Source organism: Cheilinus undulatus, linkage group 11, assembly GCF_018320785.1.
Source record: "Cheilinus undulatus linkage group 11, ASM1832078v1, whole genome shotgun sequence".
NCBI classification, from domain to species: Eukaryota; Metazoa; Chordata; class Actinopteri; order Labriformes; family Labridae; genus Cheilinus; species Cheilinus undulatus.
This window is the reverse complement of record NC_054875.1, coordinates 13,414,109-13,431,176: the sequence shown is the minus strand read 5'-3', so window position 1 is coordinate 13,431,176 and position 17,068 is coordinate 13,414,109. Positions and strand designations below refer to the sequence as shown.

Here is a 17,068-nt window from a genome sequence, read left to right as displayed (position 1 = left end):
GAAAGTCATTGCCAAGGAAACTAAAGTCTTATCAAGTTGCAGCACTGTGATCTGAACACTGCAAAACAGCCTGGTGAAAGCAGTTGTAATCTGCAGACTTGTTTCAATCCTCGGTCTGAACGGGTTTAAAATACTGTTAAGTGTTTTTGTTCAATCAAGTGGTCATCTCTGCAATGGCAGTTGCAAGAAAGTTGAAATTACAAAAACAGTTAGTAAAAACTCAAAGGAAAAAAATACAAAGAAGTTTGTTGAAGACATTAGATCACGTTTATTTCATCAACTTAAAAAAACATATCAAATCAGACCAGACCAAGAACAAGAGTAAAACTGCTGCAGATAAACTAGACAACTGACTTTGAGTTTGTTTTCATGATTAGTTACTTCTACACTATTTCACCCTGAATAATATCACTCTTTTAACACATGCAAAACAACCCGCTTTCTTCTGTAATGTTCTTTTAGTTAAGTTGTACATCAACATTTAAAAAACACGAGGAATCTAACAGCTAGTCTCAAAATCCTCAAACTAAGAAAATAAAGTACACTGGAGTAAAAGTGTGTGCTGTACAAACTGGGAATAAATATGACATCATTTGACATGTTTGAGTTGGCTGAAAACTGGGTTAAAATGACATGAATTCCACATACAGACTTCACAAGATGCTTTAAGTACCTTTAGAGAAACTGTACAGTCCGGATCCTCCCTTTCATTCATCCTCTGAGAAGTCGTTCACACGCCACCAAGGTTACAGAAAGGCCACCAAGTTCACTGGTGTCTGAATTACTTCCTGGTTATTTTTAAACACTGAGAGCTCCTAAAAATAAATACACCACTTTTAAATATAGGAGGATAATTATAATTCAGATTATTGGTTTTCACATGGCTGCTGAAGTGGAGGTCTTCAGTTCACGTCTGTCAGTTGACTTTTGTGAATTGAAGCTGATGATCTCACTACACTGACATGAGCTTTAAGAACAGAATCAGACTTTTACAAGGACACAGGACTTACTGCATTTAAATCAGGTGACTCTGATCTTAAAACACCATGAAACCATTCACTGGTCCTTCATACTGTCTCTATAGAGGGTTCAGTGATACAGCTGAGAGCAACTCCTCCCAAATGCACCATCTATTCTCCTCTCCTGCCATTGCCCTCTTCTGACCTCCACTTTTCCCCTCTCTATCCAAGGAAATCTTTCTCTGCTCCATTCCTGAAATATTTTAACCCTTCGTTCTCCTCTACACCTGCTTCACTTGGAGGGAATACCTTTTCTTTTTTGACTTTTTACCCCCAAAAGTTCTATTTTAACAACAAAACAGAAGACAATAACATTGTGGATTATCATGTGTTAAAACCATGAACCGTCCTAAAACCAGTGTTTACAAAGCAGAAAGCACAAGAGGAGAAAGTACAGCTGACCCCTTTCCATGTTCCCTCTGCTGTTACAATTCCCTATAGGGGCAATTCTTTAAGCACAAATGAGTTCAGTGAATGTTTAAAATGTGAGGTGAGCTTACAGCTGAGGTTGTCGTTTTTCCTTCAATGGATTTTTTTCTCCTGTTGGTTAAAAACTAAACCAAACCATGAAGATATTAAATTAGCTGTGGTTAGTTTTAGAATCCTTCTGCAGCCATTGTCTGATATATCACTGGTGTTGGTCCAAAACCTCATATCTCCAAAATCACCACTTTAAAGGGAATGAAAAAAAGTGCTGTATTTTTCAATTAATTTATCGCTTAAATTGGTTAAACCCCACTGACAAATATAAAGGGTGACCAATAGCACTGATTTATGAAAAAACAATTAAATCATGAAAAATGTAGGTACAAGGTTTTGGCCTAAAGCCAACAATATGATAAAATTTTCTGGGTATGATGCCAACTTCTGCTCACAATTCTGGTGGAGCCAGAGGTTAGTTATAAATGACTTTCAGACAAGACTTCCTTTTCTGTATGGCAGTCACATGTGCAGCGTAAACACTAATTTCTTGGTCCTTGGTATCCTGAAGTAGCACCTATTCTGTGGAGTCCCAGTTCACTTCAACAGTATACTTCTATGTATCCACTCATTACTACTGCAGTATACTAAGCTATTCAGCAGCTTCAATCTCATTTCTTTACCAAACCTTGAAAACGAAATCAGTTTTCTACCAGTTTTCTTTCTATCAGTTACTTGCAATTGATAGAGATCAAGTTTTCCAAAATAACAACCTTTGATGCAACATGCAAGCAAGCTATGATAGGCCTCTCCTTGATAAGAGATGAAAAAATGAAATACTTCCTTGTTGTATGGAGGTCAGATTGATAATTTCAGATGCCTTTCAGGTAGTCAGGAAATCTGATCCGCATTTGTGGCTCAAGATAAAATGTTTGATCTTTAAGGGATTATCAGCTGCAGTTCAGTCGGTTCATAGATACCAATAACTCATCATTAAATTACCACTGCTGGGAGCTGGTGTCAAAAGTGTGAATAACATTCTGTCTGCTTTTTGCTGTCCTCAGAAGGGTTTCTACAGTTCACACCAAAGCCTGATGACATTGAATTGGTCAGTAGAGCTTGGAAAACATTTATATCGTGCATTGACTTGGATTAACAACCATTTGGGGCATTGAAGTGCTAATCTTTACTGTCAGGTAAGAACCACCTTCATGCATATAAAGACAAATTGATATCTTATCTGATGGCTAAGATGGTATTTGGACCTGGCTTGATAAAGTAGACTCTAACTGTGATAAACATCTGGACCAAAATATCAAACATGTCAGAAATTGATCCGACCGGTCAGGAGCAGCTGGTCGGGCTGCATGATACTACTGAAAGTCGGCGAGGTTTCCGAATGAGTCATATGACTCAAAATCGTGGCTGAATAGGATGAGATTCACACAGTGTAAGTGCAGCTTTATTGAGGGGAATTACAGCACTTTTTAGAGATCTGGACCCTTTAGCCATTTAGCTCAGCTCAGTAATAGACGCTAGTCTTGCAGTTCCTGAACATCTCTTCATTTGGTACAATTTTAACTTTTTGTGTTTACAAAACAGCCAAACAACAACAAAAAGGAAAAGATAAAACCGTCTCCCAAATGGGAGCTGACTCCCATTGTTCACTTTAATGTGCCGGCTCTCAGAACTGATTAGTTCACAAACAACTCATCACTACTTGGATGACACTTGCCCTGAATTGAGGAGTCCTTTCAATCAACCAGAACCACACTAAGTTTATTTACTTATTATTTGTCACAGAATCCTTTAAAACCATCTTTCTGTCATAGGAAGTACATTAAGTACTACCAGCATCTTAGCTTGTGGCTAATCAACCCCCATTCATTTGATTTACCAGTAACTTTACTGCACAAAGCATGTGAGAATACCTAACCATGGTAAACCTAACAACAATAGAAATATTGTATTGGCTGTTCTTTGCATAACAGGTAGGTATTTGAGATCTAATTACAGTTCATTACTGGAGACATCTTGTTAATTTATAGTAGACGTGTACTAAAGTGCTGTCTGCTTGGTATCCTAATGCCCAAAACAGATGTTAATGCAAGGTATTAACTATCCCACAAAATTAGAAATGGAAATCAAATCTGACAATCTAGACCCTTTGTGCAGGCTCTACAATGTTACCTGAAATCTGTTAAAAGTGACCAGGCCATGATAAATGCAAAGGACATTTGAATGTATAAAAGAAAAAAAAAACTCAAGTGCAAAAAATGAAAATAATATTTCTGTAAATTGAAGCTCACATGTTTAGTTTTTAATTTATGTAGTTTAGGCACCTCAAGATCAACAGTGCAGTAAATCAGAGCTTGTCTGAGGCCATTAGGTACATTCCATGAGGTGTAACAGAATGTACCCAAAAGCTTGACAATAAGCCTCTCAGAAATCTCCCTTTAAGGGTCGGTGAAGGGAGAAGTTTGATCTTTAGCTGGTATCAAATGGAAAGTTCAACTCATATAAGTTAAAGCAATGTGCCTTTAATCTGTTGACCCATCAACAGTCGTCTAATGGTAGCTTACAGTCAGAGCTAGTTGAGCTTATATGTTCAGTATAATGGGAGAGAAAGATTAAGGTAAATGCAAAAGTGTGCACTTAAATCCCACTTTCCATGTGCATTGCCAAGATCTGATACGGCAAGTGTCGGTAAGCTTCATGTGCCTCTTAAATACAATATTCTGTTTACTGTAAAGTCAGTTATGTCTTGAGTTGAGCTTAAATATGGACGTTACAAAATAAAAAAGCCAAGAAAAGTGGATGAAGTGAAATGTGAGACATGTGAAGCATTACACATGATGTGGAAGGAATCCAGTGACTGCATTTGTAAATTTTGGCCAACGTACAGTTAAACAGAATCAACAACAGCAGAATAAATGTCCATGTGTGATCAACATTTTGTAATATGCAAACTTCACAAATGCAGAGAATGTGTAATCTATGTCATTCTTCTTTTTTTGAAGCCCAAAGAGCTGACTGGAACTGTTTACCAAAGACTCAGTAGGTGTTTTTGGACCAAACACATCTGGGAATGTATTAACAGGAAGTGCCCAGTGGGAGGCATCCACCCAAAGAAAGTCATACTTTCAGTTTTTTATTCAGTTGCACTGCTGTTCCAGTTAGAAGGTTAAATGAAGCTAGTAAAAGCTGATATATCGATATTCGGGTTTCAAGACGTGTTTAATGATCTTAATGGAGTTGAACATGCAAATTTAGACTTCTTTTTTAACCTGTCACCAAAACTTTAAGCTACTTACTCTTGTGCTGGGAGTGTACCTAGTCTAATAGTATAGGGTTTAGGTTTAGGTTTACACAACTTTATTTATCTCAAAGGGCAGTATCCAAAATAGTGAAGTATCAAAATAGGGATGTGCATGACTAGTTAATTATATGGTCCAAAAACACCTTATGAGGCTGTTGGTTAAACCAGCCCACAAGCATGCCTATATATATATATATATATATATATATATATATATATATATATAAATCAAGGTTTGGAATGTTTTAAATGTTTTACATGACGTGTTGAAACAAAAACAGCATCTGTCTTTCTGATAGCTTTTTCTATGTTTGCAAGAATGTAGGTATGAGAAGTGAGGAGTCCTTGGTGTCTGAGGTTATCAAACAAGCATCCTCAGGGTGGATTTGTAAGATTGTCTCTTGCCTCCTTTCTACCTGCATGATAATGTCAGCAAAGACCAAGCAGTGTCCTTCTATGTTCGTGGAGCGTAATAGACGACTGAACTCTTCTGTCTTTTAGGGCCATAAGTCCAGAGCCAACCCTTAGGGTCTCACCTATGTACACATGAATTTTGTAAAATCCTTTCTGTTAGGGCAGGAGTAGACACAACAATCTGACCTCATGCTCTCGATTGTAGATCAGAAAGTTCTGACCACTGGGATTTGTTGCTGGTCTTGACCCTTTCTACTGCCCAAATCATCTCATCCTGTAATGTCAACTTTTTCCCTTTCTATTTGTCTTAATTTTTCCTTTCATTCCCTCCATTACTCCTCCCATGCGCTGAGATCCCTCGGCGTCCTGTTCCGTTCCCCGGAGCTCTTACTACGAGCCTTCCTAGCGCTCTCCTGTGCTTGGCGGTACTTCTCCAGCATGCTCTTGTGCTTCCTCCTCAGCTTGTCGTTGCACCACATCCTCTCGCAGTATTCTTCAACATGTGGCAGGTTAGACGGCCCAATCAGCTGCATGATATCCTTGAACCACGTACGTGACTGGCCCATTTGGTTCGATGAGCCTCTGGTGTATGTAGCGCATGGTATCCAGGCCCTGTAGGTCCCTGCAGAACGGTCTTTGAATGAGTCAGACAGGCCAGCTAAGTTGTCACGTGCCATGAGCTCGTCCACGGTCTCCCCATGGAGGACTTCCAGGGAGAGGCGGGCCAGAGTCTGGGTGAAACCATGCTCCCTAGAGCGACAGATGTACACACCTTCGTCTTGGCGGAAGAGACGACGAAAGAGGAGGCCCTGCTCAGTAGACATCACACGATCATCCAGCTTCACCTAAATGAGAAATAATTTATGTGAAATAATGCATAGAAAGAGAAATGCACTTGAATTCAATGGTGCAAAACATGCTGTTTTATCTCAAGTTGGACTGATAATCTGTGCTTGCAACGTCCACAAAAATTTTGGGTGTTTATGGCTTGTAAGTCAAGTAGCAAAGAGCTGACCAATTCATCTGGCTGATCCAAACAAACTTTAAAAGGGAATCAGGGAGATCTTGGGCAAAAAGCATGTAATCCACTTCATTGTGAGAGAAAGGAATGAGGGAGAAAGGGCCTCTTTTGACTGTTTTCTCAGCCTGATCCACAACTGCAAGAATGTACCATGAAATCCGGTCAATGCTAGCTGCTCCAACTTTCTTTTTCCTTCACTTCTTACCTTAACCAAGTTTCGTCTTTTTCAGTTTTGCTTCTGTTTTTTTCCCTCCCGATCTCCCAATCCCTCCCCTCCTTCAGATTCCATCCCCCTGCTATCCTTTCATGCCAACACAAACATGGTCGACTTGTCAGCCGGATTGGCAGCCAAATGTTTATTTGCAAGGAAATGGAGAGGGGTGGTAAGGCCTTAATACTTGCACAGCTTGCAGAGGCTTTCAGCTAAGCTTAGAGAAACATATCCTCAGTGAATGACCGATTACAGTGGGTGTGGGCAAACACAGCATTTTAATATTCTAAGTACTTTGCTGGATCATGCTTAAGTTAGAGTAACCAGTAGACATGAAGGGACACTTCAGCCGTCAATGACATGTGCTCAAAGTTTGCAAGGAATTCTCTGTTTCTCCAAGAGAACGAGCAGCTGTGAATTCTCCTTTGAAATTTAACTGCTTAATTTCAGTGATATGCCAAATGGATGTCGAATGTGTCAAGCATGTGCCAAATTCCCACACAATGCTCACTTTTAAAGGTAGTTACTGTGGCCACTCTTGGCCCTAATTTTTGCTGTTACTCCAAAAGTCTCCCCCATCATCCCCAGTCTTGGTATGGTAGAATTTAAGTATTTTCAACAGAGTGAGATCACCTCATCATATTTCATAGAAACTCACCTCTTCCTTGTGGTTGTCACGCTGGATGAGCCAGGTAACAGAAGCTTGTGGAGAGCGAGGAACACACTCCAGGAAGGTGCTGTTGTTCTCAGTCCCGTACACCACTCTGTCTTCTGTCATGTCGAGCTCTTCTGGTGGAAAAAGGAAGCAATTCCAAGATTATAAATCAGACAGGAGAAAACTTTAAGGGACCTGACTACAGATTTGTAACCGACCCCCCCTACTACCAAGTCACTGTTATGAGTTGTGTGCACTTAGAGCATGTTTGAGTCGCAAAAGTTGGGTTTACATCCAAATATTTAAGAACATTTTAACAAGTTTGCAGAAATGCAGTAATGAAAATAAAAATATGAATATCTTTCAATCAAGAGTCAGACCATGGCACTTCTCCTTCCTTTCTTCTGAATACTGCATACTATTTGATTTTATTTCATAAGTTTCATCAAGAAACATAAAGACAATGTAAAGGAATTACATCGTGGCATAAGTCACAGCCATAGACCTTGAATTGCAGTCTGGAAGAGTAGTTGGATTTTTCCATCTTTGCACTTTTTGTTAAAGTTGGTATCATATGTCCCGTTCCTTCTCTATTTTGATTGGAAGTTACATCCTTGAGTATAAAAGTATTCCTGTTTTAAACTGCAATGAGTGCATCTACAGAACAGCTGATGCCAAGGGTGATTTTGTGATTAGGGAGCTGAGTGCTTAAAAAGTGTTGTGCATTGGTTTTGTATGGAATATGGGCAATGCCAGCACAAAAAATGGGTGTTAGTGGACACAACATCCAAAACTGCAAAACTTCAGTTGTCATGTGAGATACATTTAGAATAAATCTGTCCAGAAAGCCAGTGTCTTAACTTCGGATGATATATCATTCCAAGAAAAGAAAGCACGCCTCTGGGATTTGACACATTGGCACAAAGAAAGCTTTTTAAGCGAAAGCTCTTCCAAAGGCCTCCAGGGAGACATATTTCATCACCTTAGCTTCATACCTGCACTCAGGTGAGCCAACACAAAACTCCCTAATACATGCATTCTTGCTACCTGCACTTCCACATCCGTGCTCATCTCTCTTTGTCTGTCTGTATCTTTTTCTTTTTCTCACCTCCAGATCCTCATCTATTATTCCCTCTGCTTTTATTTTCTCCTCTCTCATACACACACAAACTGTTTAAAATGTGAGGAAATGTGGCTATCTGTGAATAATTTTCCTCAGTGATCATTTCCCATATCATCACTCTAAACACACGTCTCACATAATCCAAGAAGGTCAAAGTTCATGTGTGAAACAAGCACGATGTTGTGTTCTACATGCATAATATGCCAACTGCTCAAACAGATGTGTGCTTTGGAGAAAGTAGAGAAAGTATTTTCAGTTTAATACACTATTCAACATCTGTTTCAAACAGTTTGGATGAACTGACCTGTGCAAACCTGCCTTCTCACATAAATACACTTTGGCTTTCATGCTGAAAGAAGAGGTATGAAGACATACACAGACCCTTTACAGACACAAACACATGGTCAGTTTTCATTAGGTTGGAACACGTCCAACAGCATCCTCCCTGGACTCAAGGGGTTTGGGACACATGAGCAGTTTACACAAGAGCACAGCCTCTGTGGACTTATTCCCGTCCACAGCTAAACAGTTTAGAGAGTGAAAGTAGAGTACCACCCCTGTCCAGATGTTACAAGAAAAAATGGTTATCTGAAATTAGGGAAAAAGCTTTGCTTTCAGATACAAATTCCCTAAGAACGTGGAATTTAAACAAAGACAGTGAAGATGAAATAGTGTATAAAATCTGAAGAAATCATGTGATATATTTAAAGCAACAAAATGTAACTATTTCACCTTAAAATAGTTGTTTCAAATTTCATCAAGCTGTAATTTACTCTCCATTAAAAGACTGGCATCTTCCCCATTACCACAGAGCGTTGTAGCCTGCTCTCAGCACTGGGTAACTTTCCCAGTGGGCCGTATGCATTAAGAAAAGTGCATGCAGTTCCTTTCTTTATCAGTCTACAAGTTAAATTTACATGGTTAGAACCTTACAAACCTATCTTAACTTAATCTGACACGCTAGAGTGACAGTTTCAAATATCCATTGCATGGATATATTTCACATTCATCTGTGAACACTCCCATAGAAAGTGTTTGGGAAAGGCTGGACTTTTCAAAAATTCAGAAATGTGATCTGATGAACTTTAGATCTGTCACATTCATGATTGCCCAATTGGAGCAACAAGACAAAAGGACGTTGTACACTTGTGCTACTGCTGCCATAGATAATGGCAGACCTCAGGGAATAAAACTGATGCCAAGACCAGTCAGAAGATGTGCAAAAATGTCGGCCGAGGTAAGCTTTCTCTTTGCTCTTTTTTTTTTTTTTTTTAATAAGAAATGTGGTCCAGTTCTGCCTAAACTGACACTTTAATAGAGCTGTAACTAAGCTAATCCCCGCAGTGGAGGACGCCATTGCAAATGGATTTGAGTACAGCTAAACCCTGCCTGCATGTACAGCCTTGTTCACCGCAAAAGATGCTGACTGTTCCAAACAGTGTTTGGTTTGACACAAATGTTAAAGATTGGAGCTTTCAAGATAGATTTGCCCCGATGACAGAAATGGAGTCCAGCAAATCTATCTGCTTTGCAAAGTTAATCTTAGCTAGCCCATGCTAACTCTCCCTCTCCAATGTAGCCATTAAGCCTATAAAATCAAATCAAAGCACTTAACCTCATCAGTCAACATTTTGTCTTGCAATTTATTGGCTAAACTGTAAAGTGGCTTTATCCAGCATTAATCGAGGAGAACGAGGCGGTACCTATGGGCAAGGTTTAGTTGTACCGGAAGCCGATAGCAATGGCAACCACCAGTGTAGTGTCTAACTCAGATGTAGTGATAGTATAGCAGCAGTTTTATCAGAACTAGACCACATTTCTTAATCAAATAAAGAGCAAAGAACAGCACTGAATGTTTTCTATGATAGAAAAGATGTTTTTGCTCTTCACTCGACCTTCTTGAGCATGAGTTTGCGAAAGCTACAGATGGGGGCTGCTGGTGGAGTGATTAGCTCGGATGTAGCTTTAGTGTAGTGGCAGTTTTATCAGAACTAGGCCACATCTTTTATCAAAAAACAGCAAAGAGACGCACTGAAAGCTTCTTTTGGTGGATTTTATTTTCTTTATCTACCAACAAGCTCCACTGTTCATAAACTACAGCAGTGACTGCCTGTCGAGCATAACTTACTACCTCCTTCTGTCTTGTCGCTCTGATTGGCGTGTCAGGTTATTTCTACCCTCATTTTCAGCAAACGCAAGTTGTTTAAAGGTGTAGTCATATCAGCACTATGCTTTACAATCATGCAGTTGCACTCATAGACTCTTAGTAGCCATCAAAGGCACCAAAGGAAATTCCTACACATTACTGCTTGAATGAAATTTAGAAGTATTTGGCAAATAAATGCTGATGTTCATGGACCATTTTCAGAGATTTTTTCCCACTGTAATTCCCCTCAGTGATGCCAAAGGGAATAGCCAAAGAAAGATTCAAATCTGAACCTTTCCAGGATAAGCAGAGCCACCTGCAAAATCTTTTTTGTTTATATGATTATGCAGCTGCTGCTTTCTGCACAAAGACTGGAAGCATGGGACAGAGTAAACCTGAACAAAATCAGCACCTCCAAATCAAATTTTCTTCTTTGTTCCATTCATATAAGAATAAAGGTGTTTGAATGGCAATTTGTGGTTGAAAAGCCAGTGACAGCCTTCCTTTAACGTGTCCTGCATTAAAAGGCAAAGGACATACATATCTGGAAAAAAAAATCCCACTTACCGCTGAGATTCTGATCCATACACTGCAGCACAGGATTTCCATGCCTGATATCCTGTCTGCGGTAGCGGCGTTTGCTGTTGGGTACATATCGTGCACACAACGATCCATCCCAGGCACAGTAAGGGTCTCTGGCCAGGCAGCACTCAGCGCAGGCTTTCCCATAAGTCTCACAGCGATGCAGCTTCACCTGTGCCACCCCTGCTGGAGAGCCAACATACAGGGCTTGCTGTTTGAAATGATAAGATGAGAAAACAAGTTAGATGTGATGAATGAAAAAGGTAACTAGAGAGTTAGTCAGTGCAGTCATCGACTTACCCTTTTCACTGAAATGTCCATTGAGGTAATCGGAGTTGGCACCTGCACAGATGACAGTAACTGACCTCAGTTATTTCATTATGTGTTTCAGGTTAAGAAAAAGGAAGTCAAAGAAAAAGTGGGATGAAGTTTTCATTCCTTTAAGTCATTGCTTTATCTGAAGACTATAAAAGATTTAGGAGACTTTATGAAGTCACTGTAATCTTTCATGATGACTGGCAGCTTCTTTGGCATGGTCTTAAATAAAAGAACAATTGGAAAGGAAGATGAGGGGAACAAATGGGAATCATGAGACACCCAGTGGAGTAAAACATACTTTAAAGACTTGCAGCTCCTCCAGAGTGACTTCCTCCGTCTCCAGACTGTTTCCACTGTGCAGAGCAATGACCTTCAATACTGTACCAGTGTCTGAAACAGAGGTAAAAACAGAAAGACAAGGTTACAAAAGCATCCACAGTGTATCCTGCTTTACCCTCAGAAATAAAATCCATCCACAGTCAACCATGAGAAAAAAGAATCCAGTTTAATGATGAAGACATCACTGGTGTTGGAATTTTAAAAGGTATGAAATCACACACCTGTGCCAATGAACATCACATCATACTGCCCGTCCTCTGCCTCAACTCGGTCCACCACGATTTGTTTCAGCTTGTAAGGAATGTTTGCCTTTACGAGCACAGGCTGACGCAGAGCTGGGTAAACCGGCCGCCACATCAACGGGTGGTTGCGTGCAAACTGCAGCACCGAATCTGGGAAGTCCTTCGTGCTTCCAAACTCTCTGCCTGGCTGGTTGGTGATTTTACTCGGGCACTGGAGACAGGAAAGGAATGAACAAAAGAAATTAGGTAACACAGATGAGTTATTAAGGAACATTTTAGAAAAGGCTCAGTGACAGAACCAAAATTCAGACAAGAGCAAAATCCAGCAATACTGACCGTTTTACCCCACTGAAGTTGTGCTTTTTTAAAGGATTGTGGAAATTTTTTCTAAAGAGTTCTCAAAAAGCCTCATTAGCAGTTTTATAGACCTTATAATGCTGGATAAATGTTTAAAATTAAGGTTGTAAAGTTATAGTTTGAAAACAGCTCTAAAGGAAAAAAGGCTTGCTGCTGATTCAAATTCCTTTGTGTCATTGACAAAATGACCGTGCCAGTTCTTGGCTGATATACTGCAAATCATTTAAAGGTCTGAACATTGTCCATATGAACCCATATACACATCCAAATAAAAACATTTACACAGAATGTGACATTTGGGTTTGCTCATGAGTCAGATTACCCATTCTTTGCAAAGAAACCATTGCCTTGGTCTTTTCTTTGTAAGTTTCAGTGTCATAATGGTTAAATAATGGGGGAAAAAGCTGTATGTGCTATCCAAAAGTAATCAACTCATTTGCCCCTTCTGGAGTCCAAATGGTCTAAAGTGCTTAGCTTGCAGCCTCACTGGAAGCATGAGAAGTGGCTCTAATCCTTTTTCCAGAAAACTGCTTCTCATGCATTATCATTTTAAATAGTATTACCTTTAATCAAGGAGGATCTAGTTTGCAGTTTTGTGCGATCAAAGATCAATCAATATGTTTACGTGCAGTTAGAAAAGTCTAATCATTGTCTAAGTCTGAGTTTAACTGAGTTTTAAAGTACATAAGAAAATGTTATCCCAACTTAAACTGTACTAAATCCATTTTTTAAGATGGAGTAGCACACCTAGATACTGCTGAAGACTGTTGTTCTATACAATTCACCTTAATTCAATTCAAATTTTTTTTTAAGCTGTTAAGAACTTTGTTACTGTAAAAGCATCAGTGCATATACAGTTGACATATATGACAGTTCTACACAAGAACAAACCACACAATCAACCTAAAAACATCCATAGAGCTAAGTCATAGAAGATCTAGGCTATAATCAGAAGCTGTAATACAGATACTTAATATGTATAGAAAAAGATGAAATAAGGTAGAATAAAAGTATAAGTACTGACATTAAGAGTATAATAACATGAATGAAGGCAATGCTTTTAAAAAAAACTTTGCCTATAATGTACTAAATATACACACAAGGCATTGACTCAGGGTCAAACAGGATAAATGGTAACTTTAGCCGCAGCTGCACTGTCTTCTACCTTCAGATATCACTGTAAGTTAGAGACTCATACTGGTACTAAAAGTAAGTATGTGTACAAAGTTGTAGCCATATCCTACAAGATGGGAGATAAGTTTATAGCCATGACAGGACAGGACACACAGGACAGCCATAAGTTTGTCTTCCATTGTCGGTTTGTTGTTTCTCCTGTCCCTCTTTCTGGATCCCCCTCTTCTTTCTTCCTGCTTCGCCCCCAAACAGACAAGTACTTTCACACATGTTGTTTATTTTATTCTTGTTAGAAAGAGGATACATTTATTTTCAAAATAAAATGAAAAAAAATGTATGGCCAAAAAATGTAGCTGTTTTACCTTGGTTGTACCACCTGGTACAGAAAGTGTACCTGCTCACCCAGAAAAATTGTTGTTAATTAAAGAAAAAATAATATGTGATACCTCATTATACTAATTAGAAGTAAAGTAAATATTTTCAGAGCTTTAAATAATGTCTTTTTATTAAGTGACACATTTTGCAGTTCACCACCTGAAAGTCTTTCAAATTAAACTGGCAAATACTTAGAAACATGTCATTACTTTTGTTCTGGTTAGAAACAAGACACATACTTTTAAAATAAAATCAAGCGTTTCATGTTAAAATGCAGTTTTCACAACTTAAATGCCATTTTTAACAGTTTTAACAATCTGTTCATTCAGTCTGGCGCCACATCACCTGGCATTTTGGGGTTTTGGATGCCAAAATATGAAATAAATGAAATTATTCAAATATACTGATAATGTATTCAAACAAAGTCGGTTTTGTGGGAAAAATAAAACTGGCTTGTACAATGAACTGATTATGTATTTCCAAAAGGAAATGTTGGATTTGGACACAAAAATATGCATGTCATGTCACTGACTCATTAGATAGTTACTACCTGAAAACCAAGGCTTTCCTGTGCCTTCACACTATGGCCTAATGTCTTTCAATTTCAGGCCTCTTATGGCCCATATGAGATTAAATGACTTTTTTATAATGTTATTTTTCAAGTAGTAAAATTCTGCTCTACAAGTGTTGATTTAAGAAGGGGTTCTTAGTGATAAACCAAAGAGCTCCAAAATGAATCAGGACATTTTCAGAGAAGCATATCAGTATTAAGCGAGGGTAAAGAGATAACACCAATAGATAACACGTTGCCTAAAGACAGGTGCACATCTTAACCTGATCGTTATATGAAAGTGGGGATTGATTTGGATTCTAAAATTTAAGGAGAAACAATCACACTGTAAATATACTAATATGAAACAAATGCAGCAACTGAGACGTTTGCCGACTCGTGTGCTTGAGAAAAGGCTGGAAATGATACGGAGTTTAGTACACAATATTCCTGAGGGAGCACTTAGTCATTAAACGCTAGTATTTATATAAATCCCAGTTCCTGATATATGCTATTCCAGATTGCACTCTCATATGGTATAAATATTGTTACTGTGCTTATCACAACAGAAACTGATCCATACAATCGCCATATAATGGTCTGGATTCAATTTTACGGTGGGATCTGAAGTGTGCTGACTCTAAATGCAAAGCTATTGATGTATTATGGAACATTCTTCAGGGTATGGTTTACCAAATGTCAATAATTATAATTTACTCCAGAAGGTGTGGAATGTGTGAGCAAATCCAGCAACGTGGGCTGGCCTCAAACTCATCGCCCCAAATGGACATTTGTTTACTGTATGGTTATTGATAATAAGGAACACATGCATGGCAATGTTCATGTAGAATCATGCAATGCTTTTAAGAGTGATAAAATCTGGAACTGAACCTTAATGCTATTTTTCATTCCATGCAAAACCTTGATATGTCAGTCTGTTTGAAATTTGCTACTCAACTATTCATCTGTTTGTACAGCATATCAAGCTTAAACAGGAATAGCTCCAAAATCTATCCACACTCTGCAGCACGTCCACTGCTTTAAAGCTTCAACTAAGAGCCAAGTAAGAGTAAATGAGAAAGAAATGAAGTGAGAACTTGGCATGTATCATTACTGTGGTTTTGGGTTTATTTAGACATGTGACTGTTGTGCTTGCAGCCCATGCATAAGGCTTTAAATACTGCAGCAAGGAAACTGACCCAATGAAACAACAGTAGACACAAGTAACAGAACTTAGAGCCACTATGAGGACTGTTGGATCATTTGGCATGTTTTTTGGTGCCCTCTTTTTTCCTTTGCTGAACTTTCCCTGTGTGCAGTGGTAAAATGCATCCATCACTGGGAAGCTTTGCGATTGAAATTGTACATAAAGGCTGTAGAACTTCTGCTTCTCATCTCACAGTGTCTTACCTGCCCCAGACCCATCTCCACAAGTTTCTCTGCAAGTGCCTTCAAGATGAATTCCACTTGACATTGATTGACATCTAAATGACATTGTATTCAAATGCATGTACCTTAATATGGAGTTGGCCCCCCTTTTGAAGCTGTAACAGCCTCTACTCTTCTTGGAAGGCTTTCCTCAAGATTTGAGAATGTTTTTTTCTGGAATGTTTTCCCATTCATTCTGTAGAGCATTTATGAGGTCAGGCACTGGTGTGGGATGAGAAGGCCTAGCTTGCAATCTCTGTTCCAGTTCATCTCAAAGGTGCTCAATGGAGTTGAAGTCAGGGCTTGGAGGGGGGCATTGAAGGTCTTCAACACCAAACTCATCAAACCATGTCTTTATGGAAGCACAGCATTGTCCAAAATGTCTTGGTATGCTGAAGCATTAAGATTGGCCTTTACTGGCGATAAGGGGCCTAGCCCAAACCCTGAAAAACAGCCTCATACCTTTATCCCTCCTCTACCAAACTTTACAGTTAACAGGTAGTGATCTCCCAGCATCTGCCAAACCAAGATTCACCCAAACAGAGAAGCATGATTTGCACTCCACAGAACATGTTTACGCTACAGTCCAGTGTAGGTGTGCTTTGCACCACTCCATCCAAAACTTGGCATCGGACTTTGTGATGTGAGGCTTGCATGCAGCTGCTCAGCGATGGAAATCCATTCTTTGAAGATCCCGCTGTGTAGTTGTTGTGCTTTCATTAATGTCAGTGGAAGTTTAAAACTCATCAGTTATGGAATCAGCCGAGTGTTGGTGGCTTTCTTGCACCATGCACCTAAGCAGTCACTGACTCTGCTCGGTGATTTTACGTTGGCTTCCACTTTGTGGTTGAGTTGCTGATGTTACTCAACACTACCACTATCAAACAAGATTACTTACAGTTGACTGTGGAATATCCAGCTGGGATAAAATCTCACAAACTGTCTTATTGCAGAGGTGGCATCCCTCACAGTACCAGGCTTGACGTCTAATATTGTTTCACAAAAGTTTGCAAAATGGAGACTGCATGGTTAGGTGCTTGATTTTAAACACCTGGATTCAATAGTTAACAGATGTGCCCAAATACTTTTGTCCATATTGTGTAGTAATCACATGTCTGCAAAGGGTCAATAATGACGTTGTCTGGCACCTACCATGTTGCAACGTTTACAGATTCCAGTTACCATTAAAGAAGTAATAAATCATCTCACAGAGGGACTTGAGTGCTTTTGTAGGCCATAATTAGGCATCAGTGTTAATTTTCATTTGTTTCATAACCATATACAATCTAACACACAAGAGCTTTAAATTGCTGGAAAATTCTCCCTCCATTATTTTGTGTGAAGCAACATCACCATTTAATCAGTAGCTGACGTGCAATAAAAGCCCAAAACACGAGAAACATGCTGCAGCTTCA

At 39.2% G+C, this 17,068-nt stretch overlaps 1 protein-coding gene across 2 annotated transcripts in view; it reads right to left on the bottom strand.

The window, feature by feature from the left end:
• Window positions 1-253: 253 nt before the first annotated feature.
• The window catches only part of sema3bl (sema domain, immunoglobulin domain (Ig), short basic domain, secreted, (semaphorin) 3bl), a 119,626-nt gene continuing 102,811 nt past the window's right edge, over window positions 254-17,068 (bottom strand). The window contains exons 11-16 of one of the 2 annotated variants that reach the window (XM_041798847.1): window positions 11,789-12,020; window positions 11,527-11,618; window positions 11,211-11,252; window positions 10,896-11,121; window positions 7,063-7,193; window positions 254-6,017 (exon numbers count right to left, since the gene is read on the bottom strand). In XM_041798847.1, the coding sequence (XP_041654781.1) occupies window positions 5,505-6,017; window positions 7,063-7,193; window positions 10,896-11,121; window positions 11,211-11,252; window positions 11,527-11,618; window positions 11,789-12,020 (1,236 nt within the window). In that variant the 3' untranslated portion in view covers window positions 254-5,504. The remainder of the gene's footprint in view (window positions 6,018-7,062; window positions 7,194-10,895; window positions 11,122-11,210; window positions 11,253-11,526; window positions 11,619-11,788; window positions 12,021-17,068) is intronic. The other variant, XM_041798848.1, reaches the window with a different exon arrangement.